Source organism: Bubalus bubalis, chromosome 5, assembly GCF_019923935.1.
Source record: "Bubalus bubalis isolate 160015118507 breed Murrah chromosome 5, NDDB_SH_1, whole genome shotgun sequence".
Lineage (NCBI taxonomy): Eukaryota > Metazoa > Chordata > Mammalia > Artiodactyla > Bovidae > Bubalus > Bubalus bubalis.
The window spans coordinates 29,755,213-29,779,230 of NC_059161.1; the positions used below are offsets into that span (position 1 = coordinate 29,755,213).

The window sequence follows — 24,018 nt, forward strand, 5'->3', positions numbered from 1 at the left end:
AGGGGTGGGCGTGGGGGAGGCGGAAGTGGGGATACAGCAGGGGCATGGGGGCAGGGTGGAGGGGCTGCAGGGGTAGGGGTGGAGGGACTGCAGGGGTGGGGGTGGAGGGACTGCAGGGGTGGGGGTGGGGGAGGCAGAAATGGGGGTACAGCAGGGGCAGGGGGGCAAGGTGGAGGGGCTGCAGGGGTGGGGGTGGAGGGACTGCAGGGGGGTGGGGGAGGCAGAAGTGGGGGTACAGCAGGGGCAGGGTGGAGGGGATGCAGGGGTGGGGTGGGGGGTCAGGGTGGGGGTACAGCAGGGTCTCTCTGAGCAGAGGGATCCAGAGGCCAGAGGCTGCATGGGGGCCACTAAGGAGCACTTCCAGCCCTGGCAAAGGTGCCAGTTCCCCGTGGGAGGCCAGGAAGACCCTCAACTACCGCTGCAGGAGGGGCACTGGGCCTTTTCCCAGAGAGGGGCTGACTGTCCCCTACTGCCCTCAGGGTACTCAGCCCTCAGGATACTCGGCCCAAGCACAGCCAGGCCTGAGGAGAGGGGAGAGGTGTCTGCCCTGCGATGCTAGCCAGTTCATGCTGGGCTGCCTTGCTCCAGGTTGTAGATGTGGCCAATGGCCCAGCTGTGGGCTGTTGTGGGAAAGGCTGCCGCCAGGCTGGCTCCTTCACCAGTTTCAAGTTACAGGCAGTTTTTGAGTCTGAGCTCTTGGTGTCACCACATGGGCAGGGGGCTGCCTCCTGAGAACCCATGAGGAGCCACAAGAGGAGTGGGGAAGTGGGCTGGCCCAGCTCCTAGAGTCTGGGTCTCTAGAAGCGAAGGGAAAGTGAAGGGGTGGGGGCATGGGCTCCTGGGAAGGACAGACTTCCAAGTCTTTGCTTGGGCCAGTGGGAAGACTGAGCGGACTGCAGGTGGCCAGGGGCCCCCCTGCTCACCCAGGGGTGCTTGTCCCCTGAAGGCCCAGGCAGGGGCCCACCGCCCTGAAGTCAGGATGCCCCTCAGACAATAGCTCGGCTGGGGGAGTGCTCCTCGCTCCCACAGACTAACCCTCGGGCAAAGGGATTTCAGACCACAGTCCAGCAGAACTGAGCCCTGAGGCCACCAGCGCCTGGCACAGGCAGCACACAGCTGAGGGCGCATCAGCCTCTGAGAGGAGTCAGGAGGAGGGGCTTAGGGGGCACATCAATTTCCTGGGGTGGCCACAGCAAACTACACAAACTTGGTAGCTTAAAACAACGAAAGTGACATCTCTCATGGTCCTAGAGGCTGGAAGTCAGAAGTCCAGGTATGAGCAGGGTCCCTCCTGCCTCTTCTGGCCTCTGGGGTTCCAGGTGTCCCCGGGCTTGTGGCCACAGGGCCTGTGGCCCTCTGGCCACTGCCCACCTTCTGCTGCCTTCTCCCCTCTGTGTCTCCTGCTCTCTGCCTCCCTCTCACGAGGACGCTGGTCGCTGGATTTAGGGCCCATCAGATAATCACATCTGCCAAGACCATTTCTCCAAGTGAGGTCACATCCCTAGGTTCTGGGCCTTAGGATGTGGACACATACTGCAGGGGGCCACCGTCCACCCTACAGGAAGCAAGTGAAGGCACTCTAAGAGGAGACGCCCTGGTGACCCATGCAAGGCTCTGCAGGGTGGAGGAAGGGGCCGTGCAGGGCAGCCAGAGGCCCTCCCACCGCCCCTGGGCTCCCAGACCTGGCTGTCAGCCCCATCTACCATTGGGGAGGCATGGGTCTGCAGAGCCCCACTTTCCGTTTTGTTAAGTGAGGGCTCCACATGCTGAGGCTGTGGTGAGGGGAAGTGAAGGGTAGCAGCTGAAGCACAGTGGGTCAGGCTTGTGGTCTGGGCATGGACCTGGGGGTCTTGAGAAGGCTCGGGAATGACCCTGGAGGATGGAGGACCCGAATTGGGGCTGTGCATGTAATGCCCCTCTTCCAAACTCAGTCATTCCCTGCCCCGCCCCCGGGCCGGCCTCCAGCCCCTCCCCATCCACCTGCTCACCTCTGGGCCACTGGGTTGTGGTTGCTGGGAGACAGTTGCCTGGTCACCACTGTTGTTTCCTGGGCAGAGGGCTCACACCACCTTATGGGGCAGGTAAGAGGGACAGGCAGGCCACAGCGGGGTCCTGGCTGGGCATGAAGGCTGGAGCCAGCTGTGCTGTGGCCCCTACCTGGCCCCGCAGCCCACAGGTGCCCTGTGGGTCCTCTAAGACTCTGTCCAAGAGTATAATGGAGGGGAGAGAGAATAGGGGAGGAGGGGAGAGCTGGGCAGAGCCCCCTCTGAAGAGGGCCCAAGCACCCAGGGCCATAGGGTGAGGAGCAGAGACACCCAGGCCGGGCTGAGCAGGGCAGGCCTCCCGGGGGTGGCAGCCCCTTAGGACCAGCTGCTTTGGTCAAGACCAGATCTGTCTCCCTAGACCAAACTCCAAAAGGATGGCCTCCTAAAATTCACAAGGACCCACATCCCCACAAACAGCTTAGCCCTGGCCAGAAAGCGCCGGCTGGATGAGCAAAGTCAGCACTCCCAAGTGCCCGCGTGGCCAAGCGTATATCTGGGGATGGGCCCAGTAGGACATGGTGGCCTCTCGTTTCTCGGACGTTTCCTTCAGCTTCACCAAGGTCTTCCACTCATCACACCAGGGTGCCGTTTCCTGCCAGTCTTTTTACCTGACCAGGTAAACGGCTTCTTTAAAAGTTCATTATAAAGTTGGGTTTTCACTGACGGTCCCTGCTCTGCTGCAGCCCTCTTGGGAGCCCTGGTGCCATCCTGCCTGTGGGACTGTGGCTGCCCAAGCTGCATCGCCAGTGATAACATTCCCTGAACATCTTCCGGCAAAAGCTTTCTATTTAGAATGAGTCTGTCAGAGAGACTCTGAGAAAGGTGATTGTGGGGACATCCCCCAGTGGTCCAGTGGGTATGGTTTCACCTACCAATGCAAGAGTTGTGGGTTTGATCCCTGGTCCGGGAACTAAGATCTCACATGCTGTGCAGTAAGGCCAAAAAAAAATAAATAATAAATAAAAAAGAGCAATTGCTCAACAAAGGCTCTGGGAGCTGTAGCTGTGACGCCCCTGACCCCGCCCACAACCCCACCAGCCATGTCCTGCAGCCCAGGGACACCACCGTCATCACAAGTGTGTATGTCCAGGGTAGGAGTTCTTCTTAATCTTTGTTCATTTGAATGACAAGAAACGGTAATTCATGGCCTGTTTAATTCTTTGCGGAAGTAATAAAATATACAGAGTGAAGACAGGCCAGAGGCCCAGGCTTACAAGGCTTGTTCTGAAACCCACGCCCTCACGCCCAATTCCGGGCTCCTGTTTCTGGCAGCGCCCACTGCTGCGTTCAGATGACACCCAGAAGTTAGCCAGTGCTGGGCTGTGGGGCTGGGGGCTCCCTCCACACCCCCATGCTCACACGATAACCCCCAGCGATGCTCCCTGAGGGTGGCCACTGCTGGCAGCAGCCTGGCGTTCCCGTCCTCACTGTCGTCAGGCAGGCCCTCCTGGAACATGTGTGACGAGGCAGGTATCTGCACGTGTCACGTGTAGGAACTGTCTTCACAGCAACCCCCTCAACTCTCTCTCAGGTGGGGAAACCAAGGCACAGAGCAACAGCCCAGAGAGTCCCAGCATCCTGTCCCCAGACCTCCCGCCACACTGGGCTGGCTGCAGAGCCTTACCTCCTGATTTGAGACTTTTCAAGGCTCTTTCCTTGTATTCTTCTTTCCAACCCACTCCCCTGCCTTGAACTTCCCACAAGGTTGTACCGCGTTTTTAATTCCTTCAAGCTGGTCCACCTTGTCTGTCCCCTTGTGCTAACCGCCCAGCCCTCTTCTCGGGTGAGGATGGCAGTCCTACCCTGGCATGTCTCTAGGGCCACGTCCCTGTGCCTTCTGCCCACCTTCGCCACCCAGCCAACCTCTCCTCTCCTCTGAGCCTGACTGTGCAGCTGCTGTCTCTATGTGTTGACCTCCTGCTCACACCTGGGGGGGCCTCTGCAAGGTGTCCGTTGACCCAGTAGCTGCTCAGGTGGGAGTGCTGGGGGGTAGTACTACCCGTCATCCTCTCGGGGGCCTCCATCCCCAGAAGGTTTGGGTCTCAGGCAACGTGGAGACACGTACACACCACACGCACCCTCCCTGTTCTCAGCAGGCACCACTCCCCACCCCAGTCATGCTGGGCGGAGTCAGCCCCACTAAGGAGGGTGGGGCAGGGCTGGGAAGGGGGCTCAAGGTCATCCACACGGCTTGCCCCACTCTTGGCAGAAGGCTGAGACCCTCCCTGCACCCAGCCACCACCCAGCCCCCATCACTGGGTTGACAGCTGTTTCCAGTTTACCCTCTTCTGTCCTAAATGGGGACAAAGGTCTTGGTCAGCATCTCTAGGGTGACCAGTTGGTTTGTTTGCAAAGCGACTGTCCTCTTTGGAGGAGCCTCTGTGTGCCTGCCCACGCTCCAGGCTGCTGGCCTTTCCACTGCTTGTGGCTCTTCAGTTTCGGAAAACCCTAGCCTCCCGAGCCGCCCCCAAACTGGGAAGGACGTGTCAAGGAATAGCTAAAATTCCCTAAAATGTTCCCAACTCAGCCACTCAAGAAAGGTGCCCCAGGGAGGCATCGTTCTAGGGGCAGGGCCCACAGCCCCACTGACCCTGGGAGGGGCCCACTGAAGGCTGTTCCCCCCGAGCCCCACAGGCCTGACAGCAGCCCTCCTTACAGCCGGCCCCGTGGCCGAGTACAGAGACGCCGACCACCGACGAACCGTCCCTGCAGGGAAGGACTCGCCCCGGACAGACAGGATGCAGAGATGGCCCTGCCCCCAAGGGGCACCCGACCCCACAGTCACCACAGAGACTGGAACCAGACCGGAGTCCAGCACTCCAGGCAGCACCCCTCCCCGCACAGGGTGGGCCCGACCAGGTGCCCAGTTCAAGGGCTAGGACAACAGGTTGCCCGCAGGGCCCGCAGAGGGGTGGGGGCCATGTCTTCCCAGAGGTACCCCTGCCCAGGTACCCCAGCATCTGTGGCCCGCAGCTGCACCCACTTTCTCCACCGCCGAGGACCACCCCCTCGGACCCAAGTCAGCACAAAGAGAGGCAAGCGGTCAAGGATGGCAGGGATCCGGCGGGGCCATGCCCGGGCACCAGGTGAATGCAGCCAGGACCTTCCTGGGGACAGGCACCCCATCCCCAAAAAGGCCTTCTCACAGGGGACAACACAGCTCTGTCCTGGGAGAGGGGCTGGGAGGAAGTCAAGCGTGGGGTATGGGATCCAGGCTGGCCAAGTAGGGCAGAGGCCAGCAGAGTCAGGGTCTGAACAGGCATAAAGAGGGGTCTACCCTGACTGACATGGGTCACCCATGACATCATGATGGACATTGTGACCCCCACCCTCCTGGGCATGTCCCTGCGTCACGTGTGCCCCCAGCTCCAGCCTCAACCTCAGCCTCTACCCCCTGCCCTGTTGGTAAGGAGGGACACTGCCCACACCAGAGCTGGCCCTTGATGATGGTGACTCTCCCCCCTTTCCTGGGAGGCCCTCTGGGCCTGAGATGGGCAGAGATGGGCCGAGATGGCTGGGGGACTGCCTAGGGGCTCCAGCCAGATTCTGAGTGAATGCCCTCCCCTCCATTTGAACCTACCTTGTTCACAGGCTGGGCCCATGAGAGACCCATGGGGAGCCACAGAGAGGAGGGGCTCCTGCATCAGCTAAGCCAGCTGGACCAAGATGCAGGTGGGCTCGGGCAAGGCCCATCAGGGGGCAGGAAAGCTTCCGGGTGGGCCAGAGGCTCTGACTTCCCACCTGCCCACAGAGCTGGACGACTCTGAAGCCATCAGGCCCCAGGCCGCCCTCCTGGAGAAGCACTTTCTGGAGAGGGAGAAGCAGCCACCCAGTACCGGGCAGGGCCCCTTCTTCTACATCGGAGGGACCAACGGGGCCTCCATGTGAGTGGGGCCTCAATCCGGGCCCTGCCCCACTGCCCCCAGGCCCTACCCAGCCGTGCTCCCCAGCTCCGCGGCCCCCAGGTAAGCACTGCCCCTCCCCTACAGAATCAGCTCCTACTGCAAGAGCAAGGGCTGGCGGCGTATCCAAGATAGCCGGCGGGAAGACTACAAGCTCAAGTGGTGTGAGGTCAAGTGCAGAGACACCTACTGCAACTTCCGGGAAGGTAGGGGTGGGGCTGGGCTCAGCGGGCAGCCCTCAAACACGGGGTGCCACCGTGTGCTGCCCGGGCTCTGTTCTGCCAGGCAAGCAGCTGCTGTACCAGCTTCCCAACAACAAGCTCCTTACCACCAAGATTGGGCTGCTCAGCGCCCTGAGGGAGCACTCGAGAGTCCTGAGCAAGACCAGCAAGCCAGCCCCCTGCGCACAGACCAAGTGAGCCACCCTGCCTCCCACCCCGGCACCCACTCACTCAGCTGCACACCCCCACCTGATGGGTCAGTCGCTGGTCCTGACCACCCTCCAGTTAGTCTGTCCGCCCACCTGCTTTCCCACTGACCCAGCTAATCTGTCTCCCCCCCAACACCTGCCAGCATCCCACCCACCCACCCCATGGCCTCAGTGGTCCTCACACGCCCACCACAGAGCCGCCCGCTGGCATCCTGTACTGTCTCCACTGCCCGCCACACCCTGGCTGTCCACCCCACAGCCATTCCTGCCCCTTGGCCTACCCACGCCATGTGCCCACATCGTCACTCATCTGTCCACTCCACACCCACTCACTGCCCAGCCACTAACAAGTCTGCCCACTCATCCAAACAACCAGCCACCATCTGGTCGTCGAGGCCATCTTTACATCCTCATGTCCAGCTGTCCACCTCCACCATTTCTGTCAGCAGCCCTGGACCATTGCCCTGTAGGCATCTGTCTATCCACCACACCACACACCACCAGGCTACCCCCACGACATCCCCACCCATTCTCCACACACGGAGCAGCCACTCAGGCCAGGTCCTGTGTCCCCCTGGGGTGCAGATCTGGAAAGGACATGATACCGGCCCTGGAACAGCTCCTGTGGACCAGCTCAGGACACCTGGGGCCATAGAGGTAGACACACTCAGCCACTCTGCCCTAAATTGAAGGTCGGCCTGGAGGTCCATGTAAGGGCTGAAAGGCATCCCAGGCCGGGGATCTGTGCCAACCACTCACTGCAAGCTGGTCACTGTCCTGGCCTGGAGACCCAGCTCTGAACTGACCACTCCCAAAGGCCTAAGAGCTGGGAGGTGGGAGGGGTCGGAGGCAGGTGAGGCAGACTGCAGAGAAGCCAGGTGTGCCCGAGTTGGCTAGGGAACAGAAGGTGAAAAGATTCTGCAGAGGGAAGAGCTGGGGTGGCAGATATGTGTTAGACGACGCCATAGGCTGCCGGGGTCCCTGGAGCCCAGCCCCACTGGAAACTCTCCCTCCAACCACCCCCCGACCGCCAGATCAGGCCCCTGGAATGGTCAGCCAAGCTCGGGGGAGGGGACAACCCTCCCAGTGACTTCCCCACCCCCTGCTTCCCCAGAGTCCTGAAAATGGAAGACTTTTTCCCAGAGACCTACCGTCTGGACATCAGGGACGAGAGAGAGGCTTTCTTCACCCTCTTTGATGGTGAGAAGTCACTGGATGCCAGGCCCACTCTGGGGAGACCGGTGCAGGGCTGGACCAAGGCGGGAGTGTGATTAGGGCAGGGCCAAGGTCCTGGCGAGATTGAGGTGGGGGCATGGTCAGGGAGGGGAAGGGTGGAGTCAACCTGGGTGAGGACAGGGCTAGTACTACGGTGATGCCAGGGAGGTGTCATGGTGGACCTTAGTGGAGGTTAAGGCTTGGCAGGCTCCAGGCCATAGCTAGGAGTGTAGGCAGGGCTGTGACTGGGAGAGCAGTCAGGGCTGGGAGGGGTGGGGCAGGGCAGGATCTGGCCCTCAGGCTCAGATGGCTGTCTCTGCAGAAACCCAAATGTGGATCTGCAAGCCCACAGCCTCCAACCAGGGCAAAGGCATCTTTCTGCTCCGGAACCAGGAGGAAGTCACCACCCTCCAGGCCAAGACCCAGAGCATTGAGGATGACCCCATCTACCGCAAGATGCCATTCCGGGCACCCCAGGCGCGGGTCGTGCAGAGGTTTTGCTCATGGGCCCACGAGGGGCGTTGATTGGGTGGGGCTGACCCAAGCCCACTGGTGCCTGTGAGGGTCCGTGGGGGTCGCGGGGCCCACAGAGGAGTTCTTCGAAGTGGAAGGTTCAGTGCCCCACGCTGGGCCTCTGTGTAGCTAGGAACATGGGGTTTCTCCTGCTGTCAGGGCTGGAAGGAAATGTCCTGCACATATCACCCCCCACAACACACACCACAGGCTCCTGTTCAGTGAGGAGCAGGGGGTGCTCGGTCAACTGTGCCCTGACCTGGGTCCTGCACACTATCCTGCAGTAAGCCCAGCCTCTCCCCCAGCCTCTCCCCCATTCCCCCTCAGCCAGCTGCAGCCTTCAGGCCCTCGGGCAGAGCTGACCCCCCTCCCAGGCTCCCTCTGCTTCTGGGTGAGGTCCAGACCCTCAGCCTCATACCAGGGGCACAGTCCAGCCTCAGAAAGTTCCCTTTGGACTTCTCTCTCCACCAGCGGGACCTCATTTCTGCCACAACTGCTGTCAGTCACCATAAGCACCGCTTCCAGCCTCTGGGTCTCCAGACCTCAGCCTGCTCCGCTGGGATATCCCTCCTTGTCGCTCCAAAAGCACCTTCCCTTTAAGGCCCAAGGTCATCCCTGCCTCCTCCTCCAGACAGTCTTCCCTGACCATGGGGGCCAACAAGCTTCTGTCTCCCCAACTCCTAACAAGAGCTGTGCCCTGAGGTACCCCAGTCATACACCGGCAGACTGAGCTCTAGGAGCCAGGCCCTCCTCCCCAGTTCCCTGACCTGTTCAGGCTCAGAAATGTCCCCTGACGAGGGGACATTACACTCAACTGGAATAGGGGACCCAGAGCTCACAGCTGAGGCAGGTGGCAGGGGTGCTGGGGAACTAAGAGGTCCAGGTGGGGGCCCGGGCCAGGCTGACCACACCTCCCCAGGTACATCAAGAACCCGCTGCTGCTGGACGGGAAGAAGTTTGATGTGCGCTCCTACCTGCTCATCGCCTGTGCCATGCCCTACATGGTCTTCTTCGGCCACGGCTATGCTCGCCTCACCCTCGGCCTTTATGATCCCCATTCCAGCGACCTCAGTGGCCATTTAACCAACCAGGTAAATGCGCTGCACAGATGCAGCCTTGGACAAAATCGCTGTTCAAGAATGTAGACAAGAACCCAGCTGTAGACACAGCCCAGGCTTGGAGGTGGCCCTGCCTGCAGTCAGCAATGCCTCTCACCTTCAGCCACAGCGGGCACCCTGTGAAAGAACTGAGAGCCGTGCACCACCCCCCACCCCAGTTTGTCTCCCTCTGGGTATGGATCAGGCATCTCTGGGTGTGGATCAGGCACCCTAGGGGTGGGAGCAGAGGATGAGGGTCTTGGTGAGGACCTCAGTGCAGAGATGCTAAGGGCAGCAGTCTCCTAGGAAGGATATCAATGGGATGTGTCCAGGTAGTGGCCCCCCAGGGGGATCTGGGGGGGCTTCTCAAGGGTAGGAGTTGCTGGGGGAGGGTCTCAGGTGGCAGGGCCAGCCCAGGGAGTCTAGGAGAAGCAGGCCCCCTGTGGGGGTATGGCAGCATCAGGGTGATGCTCTCCGTCGGGGCCTCCATGGGGGACAGGCCTCCAGGCACTGCCCTTCCCCCCCAGTTCATGCAGAAGAAGAGTCCCCTGTATGTGCTGCTCAAAGAGGACACGGTGTGGAGCATGGAGCACCTCAACCGTTACATCAATGACAAGTTCCACAAGACCAGGGGCCTCCCCCGAGACTGGGTCTTCACCACCTTCACGGTTTGTGTGTGCCCCGCCCACTCGGCAATGGGAGGGGGATGCGGGTCAGGACTGACTGGGTGGGGAGTGCTGGGCCACAGGCAGGTCCCTGGGCGGGGCTGCCTCTGGGTGTGCCCACAGCAGTTGGCTCTAGGAGTCCTCTCCTCTCCCTTTCTCAAACGGATCATTCACGCAAAACAAAGGTCACCCTGTGAAAGTGCACAGTTCAGTGGTTTCTAGTGGATTCATAGAGTTGAACGATGATCACCACCCTCTGATTCCAGAACACTGTCATCTCCCACTGCCCTCCCCAGCCCCTGGCAACCACTAGTCCACTCTCTGTCCCCACGCATCTCCCTGTTCTGGACCACGCAACATGTGGGTTTTCCTGGCTTCTTTCACTGAGCATAACATTTTCAAGATTCATTTCGTTCCTTTTTATGACTAATATTTCATTGTGTAAATGGACCATGATTTGTTTGGATAAACATTCATCAGTTGATAGACATTTGGGTTGTTTTTACTTTTTGTCAATCATAAGTAACGCTGCTATGAGTATTCACATACATGAACAGGTATTTCAGTTCTCTTGGATACAGGTCTAGGAAGGGAATTGCATGGTCGTTGAGGAACTGCCAACATTTTCCACAGTGGCTGCAATTGCTCCCACCCCCACCAGCAATGTCTGATGGTTCCAGTTTCTCTGTATCCTTCCCCATACTTACTATCTTTTTTTAATAGTTGTCCGGTGGGTATAAAGGAGTATTATCTCATTAAAGGGTTTGCATTTTTCTAATGATAATGATATTGAGCATCTTTTCATGTACTTAGCCATTTCTGTATCTTCTTTAGAAAACTTTCTGTTACCTCTGTTGTCCACTCTTTCTTTGTTAGGCTGTGCATGCATGCTTGCCTAGTCACTTCAGTCATATCTGACTTCTTGCGACCCATGGACTGTAGCCCACCAGGGTCCTCTGTCCATGGGATTCTCCAGGCAAGAATACTGGAGTGGGTTGCTGTGCCCTCCTCCAAGGGATCTTCCTGACTGAGGGATCAAACCCATATCTTTTGCATCTTCTGCATTGGCAGGCAGATTCTTTACCACTAGCACCACCTGGGGAGTCCCTGTTAGGCTGTAGAGCTCTTTATATATTGATTGCTAGACCCTTATCAGGTTGTGATTTGAAAATATTTTCTCCTGTGAGTTCTCTTTTCCCTTTCTTGATAATGTCTTTTTTCATTTGTTTCACAACTTGCAGGATCTTAGTTCCCAAACCAAGGGTTGAACCCATGCCCTCTGCAACGGAAGTACAGAATCCCAACCACCAGACCACCAGGGGATTCCTGATAAGGTCCTTTTTTGCACTAACGTTTTAAATTTTTGTGAAGTGCAATTTATCTATTTTTCTTTGGTTATTCATGCTTTGGTGTCATATTTAAGAATCCACTGCCAAATCCAAGTTGTAAAGATACATCTGTGGCTTCTTCTAAAAGTCCTATGTTTTAACTCTGAGTTAATTATTGTGTATGGTGTGAGTTAAGTGTCCAGCTTCAGTCTCTTGTGTGTAGCTACTCCATTGTCCCAGGACCATCTGTCAGACTGTTCTTGGCAAATTTTTGAAAATCAATTGACCAGATATATATGTGTTTATTTCCAGACTCTTAATTCTATTTTATTGATGTGTATGTCTGTCTTTAAGCCAGCACCATACTGTTTGAGTTGCTGTAGCTTCATTCTCTTTCTCTTTTTTTGAGGAGGGTGGGGTGCTATGCTATGAGGCACACGGGAATCCTACTTCCCTGACAAAGGATCAAACCCATGCCCCCAGCATTGGAAACTTGGGAGTCTTAACCACTGGACTTCCAGAGAAGTCCCTCATGTGTTGACTGAATCATTCTTGCATTTCTGACATAGATCTCACTCAGACATAGCATATTGTGCTTTAAATATGCTCCTGAATTGGGTTTCCAAGTACTTCGTTTAGTATTTGTGTGTACCCTCATAAGCAATATTGGTCCACAGCATTATTGTCAATTTGGTTTTGAACATGTTCCCTTCTATTCTATATTTGTAGTTTATGAAGCCAGCTGTGTTAGTTGCTGAGTTGTGTCTGACTCTTTGCAATCCCATGGACTGTAGCCCATCAAGATCCTCGGCCTGTGGAATTCTCCAGGCAAGAATACTGGAGTTAGTAGCCATCCTCTTCCCCAGGAGATATTCCTAACCCAAGGATCAAACCCAGGTCTCTTGCTTTACAGGCAGATTCTTTACCATCTGAGCCACCAGGGAGCCCTTAAATATTTGGAAGAATTCACCAGTCAGGCCACCTTATTGTGGACTATTTTGTGGGAAGGATTATTTTTATTATTATTACTAACTCAACCTTTATTTGTTAGAGGTAACTAAGATTATCTATTTCTTCTTGGGTCAAGTTTATCAGTTTGTCTTTCTAGGAATTTTTCCATTTCTTCTAAGTTACCTAATTTGTTTGGAATATAGGTCACTCATGGTATTTTATGAACAATTATAATCCTTTTCATAATCATTTTCATCTTTATGTAAAGTCTTTCTTTAAAAAATTTTTTTTTTCTTTTACTCTTTTGGCCACACCACATGGCATACCGTACCATAGTTCCCTGACATTGAAAGTGAAAGTGTTAGTCACTCACTCATGTCCAGCTCTTCCCAACCCCATGGACTGTAGCCCACCAGGCTCCTCTGTCCATGGAATTTTCCAGGCAAGAATCCTGGAGTAGGTTGCCATTTCTTTCTCCAGGGGATCTTTCCGAGCCAGGGATGAAACCTGGGTCTCCTGCATTGTGGGCAGACTACTGTCTGAGCCACCAGGGCCAGGTATCAAACCCATGCCCCCTGCACTGGCAGCGTAGAGTCTTAACCACTGGACCACCAGGAAAGCCCCAGGGTCTTTCTTTCTGGATTTTAGTAATTTAAGTCTTCTTTCCTCTTTTTCCTGGTCAGTTTAGCTAAGGGTTTGTCAGTTTTGTTGATTTTTTCAAAGAGCCAGCTTTTGGTTTCATTGATTTTCTCTATTGCTTTCTATTCTGTAATTCCACTTATATCCACTCTAATTTTTATCATTTCCTTCCTTCTACTTGCTTTGGGTTTAGTTTTCTATTTTTTTCTTAGGGTTGAAGATTGGGTTATTGATTTGATTTGAGATCTTTCTTTCTGTTTAATGTAGGCATTTACAGTCATAAATTTCCCTCTGAGCACTGCTTTTATTGCATCCCATAAGATTTTGTGCATTCTGCTTTCATTTGTTGCTTAAGAGTGTTATCTTCCACACATTTGTGAATTTTCTAATTTTCTTTCTCTTATTGATTTCTAATTTTATTCCATTGTGGTCAGAAAACATACTTTGCATGATTTCAACCCTTTAAAAAGTATTGAAACTTGTTTCATGTTTTTTGTTTTGGCCGCACTGAGTCTTTGTTGCTGAGTGAGGACTTTCTCTACTTGCAGCGAGTGGGGGCTGCTCTTTGTTGTGATGCACAAGCTTCTCATTGTGGTGGCTTCTCTTGTTGCAGAGTACAGGCTCTAGAGCACAGACTCAGTAGCTGTGGTGTATAGATTTAGTTGCCCCTTGGCATGTGGGATCTTCCTGGTCCAGAGATCAAATCCAAGTCCTCTGCTTTGGCAGATGGATTCTTAACCACTGGACCACCAGTGAAGCCCCTACTTTATGTTTCAACATACTGTCTATCCTAAAAAATAGTGCATGACACTGGAGAAGAATGTGTAGTCTGCCGTTGAGTGGAGTGCTCTATAGATATACTTCAAGGTAGGTGATTTATAGTGTTGCTCAAGTCTTGTATTTACTTATTGATCTTCTGTATAGCTGTTCTATCATTGAAAATGGCATAATGAAGTCTCCAACTATTATTATTGAATTGTCTATTTCTTTCAGTTCTGACAGTTTTTGCTTCATCTATTTTTAGGCTCTGTTGTTAGGTGCATGTATAATTATTACATGTTCTTGATTTATCATTAGAAAATATTCTTTTTTTTAATGTCTTCAATATTCATCTTAAACTCTATTTTCTCTGATATTTGTATAGATGTTCCAGCTCTCTTTTGGTTACTTTTTGCCTGCTACATCTTTTTTTATTCTTTGACTTTCAACCTATCTTTGTCTTTGAATCTCAAGTGAGTCTCATAGAAAGCATATGGGAGGTGGGGGCGATGCAGTCTGCCAATCTTTGTCTTTTATTGGAAAGCTTAATCCATTTACATTTAATTTAATTACTGATAAGTTAGGATTTGCATCTGCTCTTTTGCTATTTTCTATATATCTTATATCTTTTTGTTGGTTTCTCCATTACTGCCTACTTTTGTGTTAAATATTTTCTAGTGTACCATTTCTAGTATTTCTTTTACTATACATTTTTGAGTTATTTTCTTATTGCTGCCCTTGGAATTACCATTAACATCTTAATTTAAAACTATCTAGTTTGGATTCAAACCAAGTTAATTTCAATAGTGGTTTTTAAGAAAATTTTTCCTGTATGGCTCTATCTCTTCATTTATGCTGTTACTCTCACAAATTATAACTCCTTAAATTGTGTGTCCATCAGCATAGATTCATAGTTATTGCTTTATGCAATTGTCTTTTAAATAAAACAGAAGGAAAAAGGCAATTACCAAAAAATGAATGTATAGTGTCTTTTATATTTAACTATGCAGTTACTTATAAAACAATGGAAACAGTGACAGACTTTATTTTCTTGGGCTCCAAAATCACTGCAGATGGTGACTGCAGCCATGAAATTAAAAGACGCTTGCTCCTTGGAAGAAAAGCTATGACCAAACTAGACAGTATGTTAAAGAGGAGAGACATTACTTTGCTGACAAAGGTCCATCTAGTCAAAGCTATGGTTTTGCCAGTAGTGTATGGATGTGAGAGTGGGACCATAAAGAAAGCTGAGCACCAAAGAATTGATGCTTTTGAACTGTGGTGTTGGAGAAGACTCTTCAGAGTCCCTTGGACTGCAAGGAGATCCAACTAGTCGATCCTAAAGGAAATCAGTCCTGAATATTCATTGGAAGGACTGAGGCTGAAGCTGCACCTCCAACACTTTGGCCACCTGATGCGAAGAACGGACTCATCGGAAAAGACACTGATGCTGGGAAAGATTGAAGGCAGGAGGAGAAGGGGACAACGGAGGATAAGATGGTTGGATGGCATCACTGACTTGATGGACATGAGTTTGAGCAAGCTCCAGGAGTTGGTGATGGACAGGGAAGCCTGGCATGCTGCGTGCAGTCCATGGAGTTGCAGAGTGGGACACAACTGAGCAACTGAACTGAACTGATGTAATTACTTCATGGATGCTCTTAATTTCTTAACGTGAATTCAAATTATTGTCTAGTGTCCTCTCATTTCAGTCTGAAGGACTGTAGAAATGTTCTACGACTGATAATCTGTTCTTTAAATTTGAGAATGTCTTAATTTCTTTTTTATTTCTGAAGAATAGTTTTGCTGTATATACAATTCTTGGTTGACAGTTTTATTTTTCTTTCAGTATTTTGAATATGTCAACCCACTGCCTTCTGGACTCCATGGTTTTTAATGGGAAATTGGTTGCTGGTCTTATTGAGAAGCCCTTATGATACGTCACTTCTCTTTGCTGACTTCAACATTCTCTGTTTGTCTTTGTCTTTTAAAAGTTTGGTTACAATATGATTTTTGAGCTTATCCTATCTGCGGCTCATTGGCCTCAAATGTGTAAATTCTTTTTCATCAAATTTGAGAAGTCCCACTACCATTATTTCTTTAAATATTCTTCCTGCCTCTTCCTTTACTCTTTCTAGATCTTCTTCCATAGATCTCTGTAACTTCATTTTTCTTCATTCCTTTGACTTTCTGTTCCTTAGACTGGATAATCTCAACTGATCTATCTTTAAACAACTCAAATGTCTTGTTCAATTATTATACTTTTCAACTCCAGAATTTCTGTTCAGCTCTCATTTATAATTTGTCTCTTCACCGATATTCTCTATTTGGTAAGACATTGTTCCTGTATTTTCCTTTAGTTCAAGTGAGGTCTTCCAAGGAAACATCAGACATCACAACAAATGACTACACTTCTCTGCCAAACAGATTAATCCTGCTATCTCCAGTACCAAGAATGTAGGCTTTTTTCAAGGCATTGAGCTGGGATGCAGGGAATAATACTAGAGCAGGTTAAAATACTACAAATCTTGCTGTTCCTACCAAGATTCAAGATTCTATTTGAATAAACACTCTTCAGGTTGCTGAACGCTTTTGGTTAATTTCCAGCATTCTAAGAAGGTTAATTTTTACAAATTTGGCCCGTTTTGGCTGTTTTTATGGAATGGCTTATCTCTGGACCCCTTCCTCTGCCTGTTTTGTGATGCTCTCATCTCTCTTGATCCTGCTCAGCAAGGCTTCTCCCTGTTGTCTCACTGAAATGCTCACCAGAGTGACCTCCATGTTGTCAAACTCAGGGGTCAGCCCTGGTCCTCTCCTCCCTGACCTGTCAGCCAACTTCAGACATAGCTCCTCACTCCCCATAGCTTCCAGGACCTTGCTCACTTCCTCTTAGCCCCCTGTGCAGGTCCCTGGGCTCCCCACCACGGCTCTCTGGAGCCCAGCGTCCAGCCTGGCTCTACTCTTTACCTGCTCTTATCTACGCTTTGTCTTTATCAGATATCACCTGACTTTATTTTTTTTTAACTTCTTATTTTGTATTGGGATAAAGCCAATTAACAAACAATGGTGTGGTAGTGTCCGGTGAATAACAAAGGAATTCAGCTGTATCTCTATATGTATCCATTCTCCCCCAAACTCACCTCCCATCCATGCTGCCACATAATATTGGGCAGAGTTCTTTGTGCTATACAGTAGGTCCTTGTTGGTTTTCCATTTTAAATATAACAGAGTGTACATGACCATCCCAAACTCCCTAACTATCCCTTCCCCCATCCATTCCACCAGCAACCATAAGTTTGTTCTCTAAGTCTGTGGGTCTCTTTCTGTTTTGTAAGTTCATCTGTACCATTGCTTATATAAGGGATATCATATGACATTTCTCCTTCTCAGACATCCCCTGACTTTAAATTCCATCTTTTTGCTTAAGATTCTACGTTAAACATGGACCCTGACCACTCCCCTAATCTTGAACCAAAGCCTATCAGCACCCTGTCTGCAAGCTCACAGAGGCTCAGCCTCCAGGGCCTCCTCTCCTTCTCGATTGATGAGGGCTCCATCCTCCCAGAGTCTCAGACCAAACATCTAGGGACAGCCCTTCATTCTTGTTTAACAGCTCACATCCTTTCATTAGTTGCATTGGCTTTACCCCAAAATAGACCCAGCATCTATCCCACCACCTCAGCTTCTACAAGCCAGCATATTTCTCACCTAGATCCTTGCAACAGGCCCCTTCAGTCTCTCTCAGCATAGCAGCCAGAGGACCCTGAAGGGCACAGGTCAGATACGCCCTCCTGTGCACCACCCTCCACAGCTCTGATCTCAGGGTGAAAGACAAGGTCTTCCCATGCCCTGAGTAGTGACTGGTCTCATCCTGCTGCTCTCTAGCTTGCTCCAGCCACAGCAGCATCACCCTGGTCCTCTGACACCTTGGGCATGCTCGAACTTACAGCTGTTGCTCCCGCCAGGTGTCCCATCCCCATCCCACAGCTCCCCCCTTTCATCTTCACTTGTTACTCACTCTCTTCTCAATGAGGCCCACCTGGATCATACCCCTTTCCACACCACCCCGAACACCCCACCTCTCACCCTGCTTTAGCTTCTCCTGTTTAGCATGTGTGACTTTGTCCACCATACAAAGTGCATAATGATTTACACATCAAGTTTTTTGTGTCTCTCCTATGAGTGAACTGCTCAAGGGCAGAGACTCCTTGGAAGCTCCACTCTCCTGCCACACCAGTACCTGTAACACAATAGGAGGGCCATACGTTTGTTAGATGAATAAAATGAGAGTGAAGGAGTTTCTGGCTGTGAGCCTGTGACCCTGAAAATGTGACAGTATGGGCACGGTGGGAGCACAGGTGAGGGATGGGCAGTGGCTGCTCAGGCCTGGAGGGTGTAATTAAGGCCCACAGGTGACGTCCTATCCCCCCTACCCCGCCCCACCCACAGAAGCGGATGCAGCAGATCATGGCCCACTGCTTCCTGGCCGTCAAAGCCAAGCTGGAGTGCAAGCTGGGCTACTTTGACCTCATCGGCTGTGACTTCTTGATCGATGAAAATTTCAAGGTGCTGCTGAGGCTTTCCGGGGCTGGGGGGAGGGGGCGCTGGCAGGCAGGTGCAGGAGGCAGTGGCCTTCTGTGCACACCTGACCACTCAGGCAGGCCCCTGGGGTCGGCAGTCAGGCACCCTCCCTAGCCCTGGAGGTGATGTGTCCATAAAATTATGGTTTCACTCCTCCTACAGCTAGGGTGGCTCCTAAGGCCAGACTCTCAGACCCTCAAGAATCTCAGCACCTTGGGCAATTGGGGGAGTGAGGTCATGGAAAAGAAGTGACCTCATGGTCACGTGGCTTAATGGGGACCAGGGTCTCAGCCTTCTCCTGGCCAAGTGGTAGGTGGGGCGGGATGCTGAGCAGTGTTGGGCCCAGGTGTGGCTGCTGGAAATGAACTCCAACCCCGCCCTGCACACCAACTGTGAAGTCCTGAAAGAAGTGATTCCCGGCGTGGTCATGGAGACCCTGGGTGAGCCACCCCCCAGGACCCTCAAACTGCCCCCCTCTGCCTGCACATGCTCTTTGCAAGTTCAGACGCCCACAAACCCAGTTCGCCAGCACCCCGAGGGCTGCGTGGCAACCCCAGCCTCTGCTCATGCCCCCGTCTCCCTGCCAGCGTGGTGCCATCCCACCCCTCACCACCCTGTCACCTCCAGACGGGGTGGGAGGTCCCCCTTCCCCCGCACCGCCCTTCCCGGCTCCGCGTCCAGCTCACCTCCCGACTCCTCCCCAGACCTGGCGCTGGAGACCTTCCAGAAGAGCCTACGCAGCGAGAAGATGCTACCGCTGCTGTCCCAGCGCCGCTTCGTGCTCCTGCACAACGGGGAGACGGACCTGTGGCCGTGCCTGGGGGGCTCCCGCAACGTCCCCCGCCCGCCGCTGCCCCCACTTCGGCCCACCTGCGACGCCGCGCCCCTCGAGCCACCCCTGCTCCGCGCCACCGACCGGCCGGGCGCGCGCAGGCCCGCGCCACGCCGGGGCCTCGGCGGCGCGCCAGTGCGGCCCTCCTCCGCGCAGCGGCGCCCCCGGCCTCCCGTCCCCGCCCCCGACGGCGCCCTGAGTGGAGACCCCGAGGCCCAGGGCAGTGGGCAGCAGCGAGTGGGCGACGCGGACCAGGTACGCGAGCTTTCCCCGGGGCCGGCAGAAGAGGAGCGCAAGAACGCGGGCCATCGCGGCTCCTAGCTGGCGGACTACCGGCGCTCTCCCAGGGACCTATAAAAGCTACTTTGTTACAAGCGCGGCCTCTGCCCCGCACACCCGGCCCCAAGACCCCCGCTGGCAGCCTCCCTGAACCCTTCGAGCCGCTACTTCACTGATGGGACCCGTTCCTGGGGGAACATGGGAGTGGAGGGATGAGCCGCCGAATCCGAACCCCTGACTTTGCCCATCATGGGCTGCTTCCATCCGGTGAAGCTCTCCAGTTTCTGGGCCCCCACGCATCACCTATAGCCTGCCTCCATCAAGACCCTGGGTCCCTGCAGCCTCACATGTCACCTACCCTGCTGCCTAGTCTGCGGTCCCTGGGAAAGGCAGCCAGTGTCTCCCAGGCAAGGGTCTGGGTCCCCACAGCCCCCTCCAGATCCCCACAGGAGCGTTCTTCACACCAGGCCCCACCCTTCCCAGGCTCAGCTCCTTTCTGGGGCTTCAGAGCACCAGGGCCCTGAGCTCCCCAATGGTGCCACGGTGGGAGCTATACAGCAGGCAGAGCATTGCGAGGCCCCAAGGACCCAGACTGTGGGCAACAGGTGCGTGGTCATGCAGGACGGAGCCCTGAGGGGTGTGCCGAGCCAGCATGTCCCCATGTTCCTTGTGGCCCCAACCCCGAGGCTGCTGGGAGAAACCCGCTACCACCAAGCATCCTGGACCAGCCATAATCCCCTCTCCACACCCACCATCCCACACCGACCCCAGTCCAGACCCACCCCTAGGCCCACTGCAGCTGGCACCCCTCCTCCTGCGCTGCCTTTCACGTACCCCACCCTCACCTCTCCCATCAGTCACCACCAAGTCACATGCCCTCCTCCTGTCCTGCCAACCCTCACTCATGACCCCAGTGGGCTCCACCACAGGTGGAAGGGGCTGCTGGGACCCTTGTTCTGATCTGCATTGGAGTGCGGATGGGACCTAACGGGCAATGGGGCTTGTCTTCCCCTCCCCCATTGCCCCTCCCCCTCCTTTCCCAGAGGTGCAAGGGCCAGAGCACGCTAGAGGGCAGCGTGGGCCACGGAGCCACCGGCCAGTCCACAGAGATGTGCAGTCAGTCAGGGAGTCAGGGAGAGAAGAGCCAAATGAAACCTGGGGCTCAGAGAGGTAGAGACAGTCCTCCCAGGTCACAGAGCCAGTGAGGGCCCAGGCCAGGACCGACCTGCCCTGTCACTTACAGCTCACCCACGCATCCCCAACACTGCACTCCCTCCTCGTCCTGCTGCTGTGGCCAGGAGTGTAGGGTCACCAGGGCAGAAGCACGCTTGTCACCGTATGACAAGGGTCCAGGAGCCCTGAGTGCACCTCCCCCCCACCAGTGTGTCTGGTGGGCTCTCCATGAAGCATCAAGCTCAGCACTGCCACTTCTGCAGCCTGATGGCCAGCTCTGCACCCCGAGGCTGGGGAGGGTGAAAACCAGTCTCCATCAGGGAGAGGTGGCCCCCTGGGTAGGCAGAGCGCACCCACATCAGTGTCTTCAGGGTCTGTACCAGTCTTTCCTTACTGGGGTGAAGGTCACTGCACAGCCATGTCACCACAGGCTCAGCCCCTGGTTGCCCCTGAGGGGCCTCTACACTCCGTGTCTCAGCCTCCAGGCCTCTCCTGCCCCTTCCTCACATCCTGCCCACAGGGCCTTCGCCCACGCTGTCCTGGGGCTCATGACTTGGCCCATGGTAGAACTGTGCTGCCCCTGGATGCTCCAGCTCTCCTCCAGCAAGACTGATCCCCAGCCAGTCAAGGCAGTATCTGCAGAGGTGACCTGATGCTTGAGGGGAAGCTGGTCTGAGGCCTCCATTGTCCCTGGGCCCTGAGTAGGTGCAGTGGCCCCCAGGGACCATGGTGGGGTGAGACATGCACATCCTGACTGGGCCCCCATCCCTGGGCAACCCCAAACCCTGGACTGTCCGCAGCTCTTGGGCCCCTGGTACCCGGAGAACCTGGGTAACAGTAAATGAGGTTCTCCTGCTGCTCGTTCATCCCCAGAGGTGATGGCCGCACGCTTGCCCCCCATCTGGATCCTGCAGTCCCTGGCAATCAGGAGTCTGTTTCCATTAAAGAGCCCACAGGACTCAGAGGACCCCCTCAAACCCTCTTCCCTGCCATGTGTCTCCAAATAGAGGGGTCAGAACAGCCATGGCCCAAATCAGTGTCTCTGGAAAGACCTCTCCACAGGGCATGGCCACTTCTTATTGGGAAGTGGGGGTTTGGGGCCCTGAAAACCACTGCAGAGCCAGAGCTCAGCCCAGTTGCAGAGAAGTGGCCATGGTGCTGAAACCATGGTGGGGACTGGGGGGAGTGATGGCCCCGATTCCTGGTCAGGGCCCTTGAATGGCCAGACTTAGCACCATGGACCTATCTGATTGGTGAGGGAGCAGGCAGGGGCCACCTGCCTTTGGACAGCCCCCTGAGGACTGGGGCCAGGGGAGGGCAGACATCCGGTTCTGTCTAGGAAGAGTTCCCTTCCTATGCCCACTACGGGCGTGTCTGTCCGCTTGGGAGGGTGTCCCACACTGGCTGAGTCCAGATCTCAATGAAGCCGGGGTTAGGGGCCTTTTCAAGCAAGGCGAGGGTGGGACGCTGCTGTGGCCGGAAGCACTTCTGGGAACAGAGGATGGCCTCAGGGCCCTTATCAGACTGAACACACACCCTGGAGCCTGATGAGGAGGAGGAGGGGAGGAGCTAAGCAGCTGGAGAGCCTCTCTGGTTGGGGTTGATTTCCCTGGGGGAGCAGCAAGGGGCTGGAGCTGGCCTGGGCAGAATCTCATCTTTGGGTCATTCTTGGGCTTCGTGACCTATACCTGTGCCCATCCCAGCACACTGGGCTGAGCAGGAGAGGGTGGGAGCCCCTCAACACACCAGCCCCCTCCGTTCCCCACATATCAGCACTCTTGAGTCTCCTGTGCCTCCCACTGCCCTGAGCTCTGCATCCCAGGCCCACCCAGGGCCTCCCTCCTCCCAACTTGGACTTGCTCAGGCTTCCCTTGAGAAAGTGACTGGGCTCTGACTGGTGGGAGCCCGTGCACACCCGGCCCTGGACAACCCACCTGAGCCTCCTGCCTCCTCTCAACCTAGCCCCTCCACGCCCCTTCCTGCTCTGTGGGATTTCAGCTGGGGCGCCTCAGTTCAGCTCAGGTCTAGCTTGCTATCAGCTCCCAGGAGGCTGCCAGGGAGGGACATGAGTCCAGGAGTGGGGAGAACAGGGAGTGAGCAGAGGGAGCTGGGGTGACCAGTAGTGGGCAGGCCTGGTGGGGCAGAGGTGCTCTGCAGGGAGGAGAGGAACGTGGAGGGAGGGCCTGGTCCAGTGGCAGGGGGTCCCTGAGTCGTCCTCACTGCCCACCCCCCCAAAAGCCTGGCCTCCCTCTTCCAGTCCCTGTGCTGGGCCGGGCAAGTCCCCCTGTGTCCTGCCCGCTGCGGAGCAGGAATCCCCCGCTTGCTCCACGTCACCTTACCTGGCGTCACCCCACCACCCACGGGCTGACTTTCCGGGCACTCCTCCCACACCAGCCGCCTGCGAGGACTTTCCGCACTGAGTCAGCGGAACACGCTCCCCGCCCGCGAGGCTGTCTAGGACCTGACTCCTGGCCTCAGCAGGGGGCTGAGCCAGGGTGGGGACCCCTTCCCCACAGGTTGGGGAGGGGCAGTCAAGGGACCCAGGTGACGGCGATGAGGAGGGTCCTCCTGGAGGCGGGTGGGCGAGGGTTGGTGAGGGACAGGAGATCTGGCTTGGGGGCAGAGGAGGAGCCTAAGGGTGTGGCAGCTGGTTGGCTCCCTGGGCCCCCAGAGCTAGGACCCGAGGGGCAGGCAGAGAGAAGCGACTGAGGGGGCTGTTCTCCCTGTGTGAATAGTCACAAGCAGGCCACGCCCCTCCTTCCAGGCAGAAGCGGGCTGTGCCCCACAAGGGATGGAATGCAGGGTGCAGAGCCCCTCTCCCCTCCACTTCCTGCTCTGAGCTGGGCCCACCTGCCCCCCTGGAACTAGGTGGGGTTGGGGACCAGTGAATCAAGGGGCTCTCCTGGGCAGCATGCAGGTGGGTGGGGAGGGCACGGTGAGCAGGGGAGAGGGGGACGGTGCTAGAACACTTGGGGCCACAGACAGCAGGGGGGCCAGGTGTACTGACAGCTGGAGAGGGCTGCTGCCAAGACCCGTCTCCACTGGCCCGCCAGCCACGCCCTGGGTGCCAAGGAGACCTTATCAGACTCCCCAGGGGTTGTGCTGTCAAGAGGCTGAAAAACACTGCTCGCCTCTATTGGGCAAAACCCCAGGACAGTGCCCCAGGAGCGAGGGCCCTGTGAGGTGGTGGAGGCCAACAGGAGGGCTTGGACAGAGGGCTAGAACCAGGCCACTCTGAGGCTGCCCACATCCACCAGGAAGTGTGGGCGGAAACTTACCTTGCCCCAGATTGGGGCCCAATGACCCAAGGGCAGGTACCCCACAGGAACCAGCAGGACATGCAGCCAGCCCAGAACCAGAGTCTGGAGCACCCACGGCACAGAGACCAGACACACACCAAGGACCCGGCTGCCCGGGCAACTGCCTGGCCAACCACAGGAGAATGGGTTTGGATAGGGCAGCCAAGAGGCACAGAGGACAGGGGTCCAGCAAAACATGCCTCCCCTGTGGTCCCAGCTGAGGGCTTGTGCTGAGGACTGTAATGGCCCCACTTCACCCCACCCCCACTCCCACCTCGGCTAGGAAGGGACTGTGAGCATCGGTGGGGGC

The 24,018-nt window shown here is 55.1% G+C and overlaps 1 protein-coding gene across 1 annotated transcript; it reads left to right on the plus strand.

The window, feature by feature from the left end:
- Positions 1–288: 288 nt before the first annotated feature.
- On the plus strand, positions 289–23,976 carry TTLL10 (tubulin tyrosine ligase like 10). The gene is made up of 12 exons (XM_025285704.2): positions 289–5,131; positions 5,637–5,717; positions 5,797–5,929; positions 6,035–6,153; positions 6,233–6,362; positions 7,492–7,577; positions 7,915–8,086; positions 9,025–9,196; positions 9,730–9,870; positions 17,994–18,110; positions 18,472–18,565; positions 18,830–23,976. Exons 1-12 carry the CDS (start codon positions 4,558–4,560, stop codon positions 19,276–19,278), a joined length of 2,268 nt encoding a protein of 755 aa, XP_025141489.2. The 5' UTR covers positions 289–4,557; the 3' UTR covers positions 19,279–23,976.
- The last annotated feature ends 42 nt before the right edge of the window (positions 23,977–24,018 follow it).

Coding starts and splice junctions, on each gene's coding strand:
- TTLL10 (XM_025285704.2), top strand. CDS start 4,558: ATGTTCCCAACTCAGCCACTCAAGAAAGGTGCCCCAGGGAGGCATCGT. Junction 6,154..6,232: donor CTACTGCAACTTCCGGGAAG/GTAGGGGTGGGG, acceptor CTGTTCTGCCAG/GCAAGCAGCTGCTGTACCAG. Junction 9,871..17,993: donor GGGTCTTCACCACCTTCACG/GTTTGTGTGTGC, acceptor CCCCACCCACAG/AAGCGGATGCAGCAGATCAT.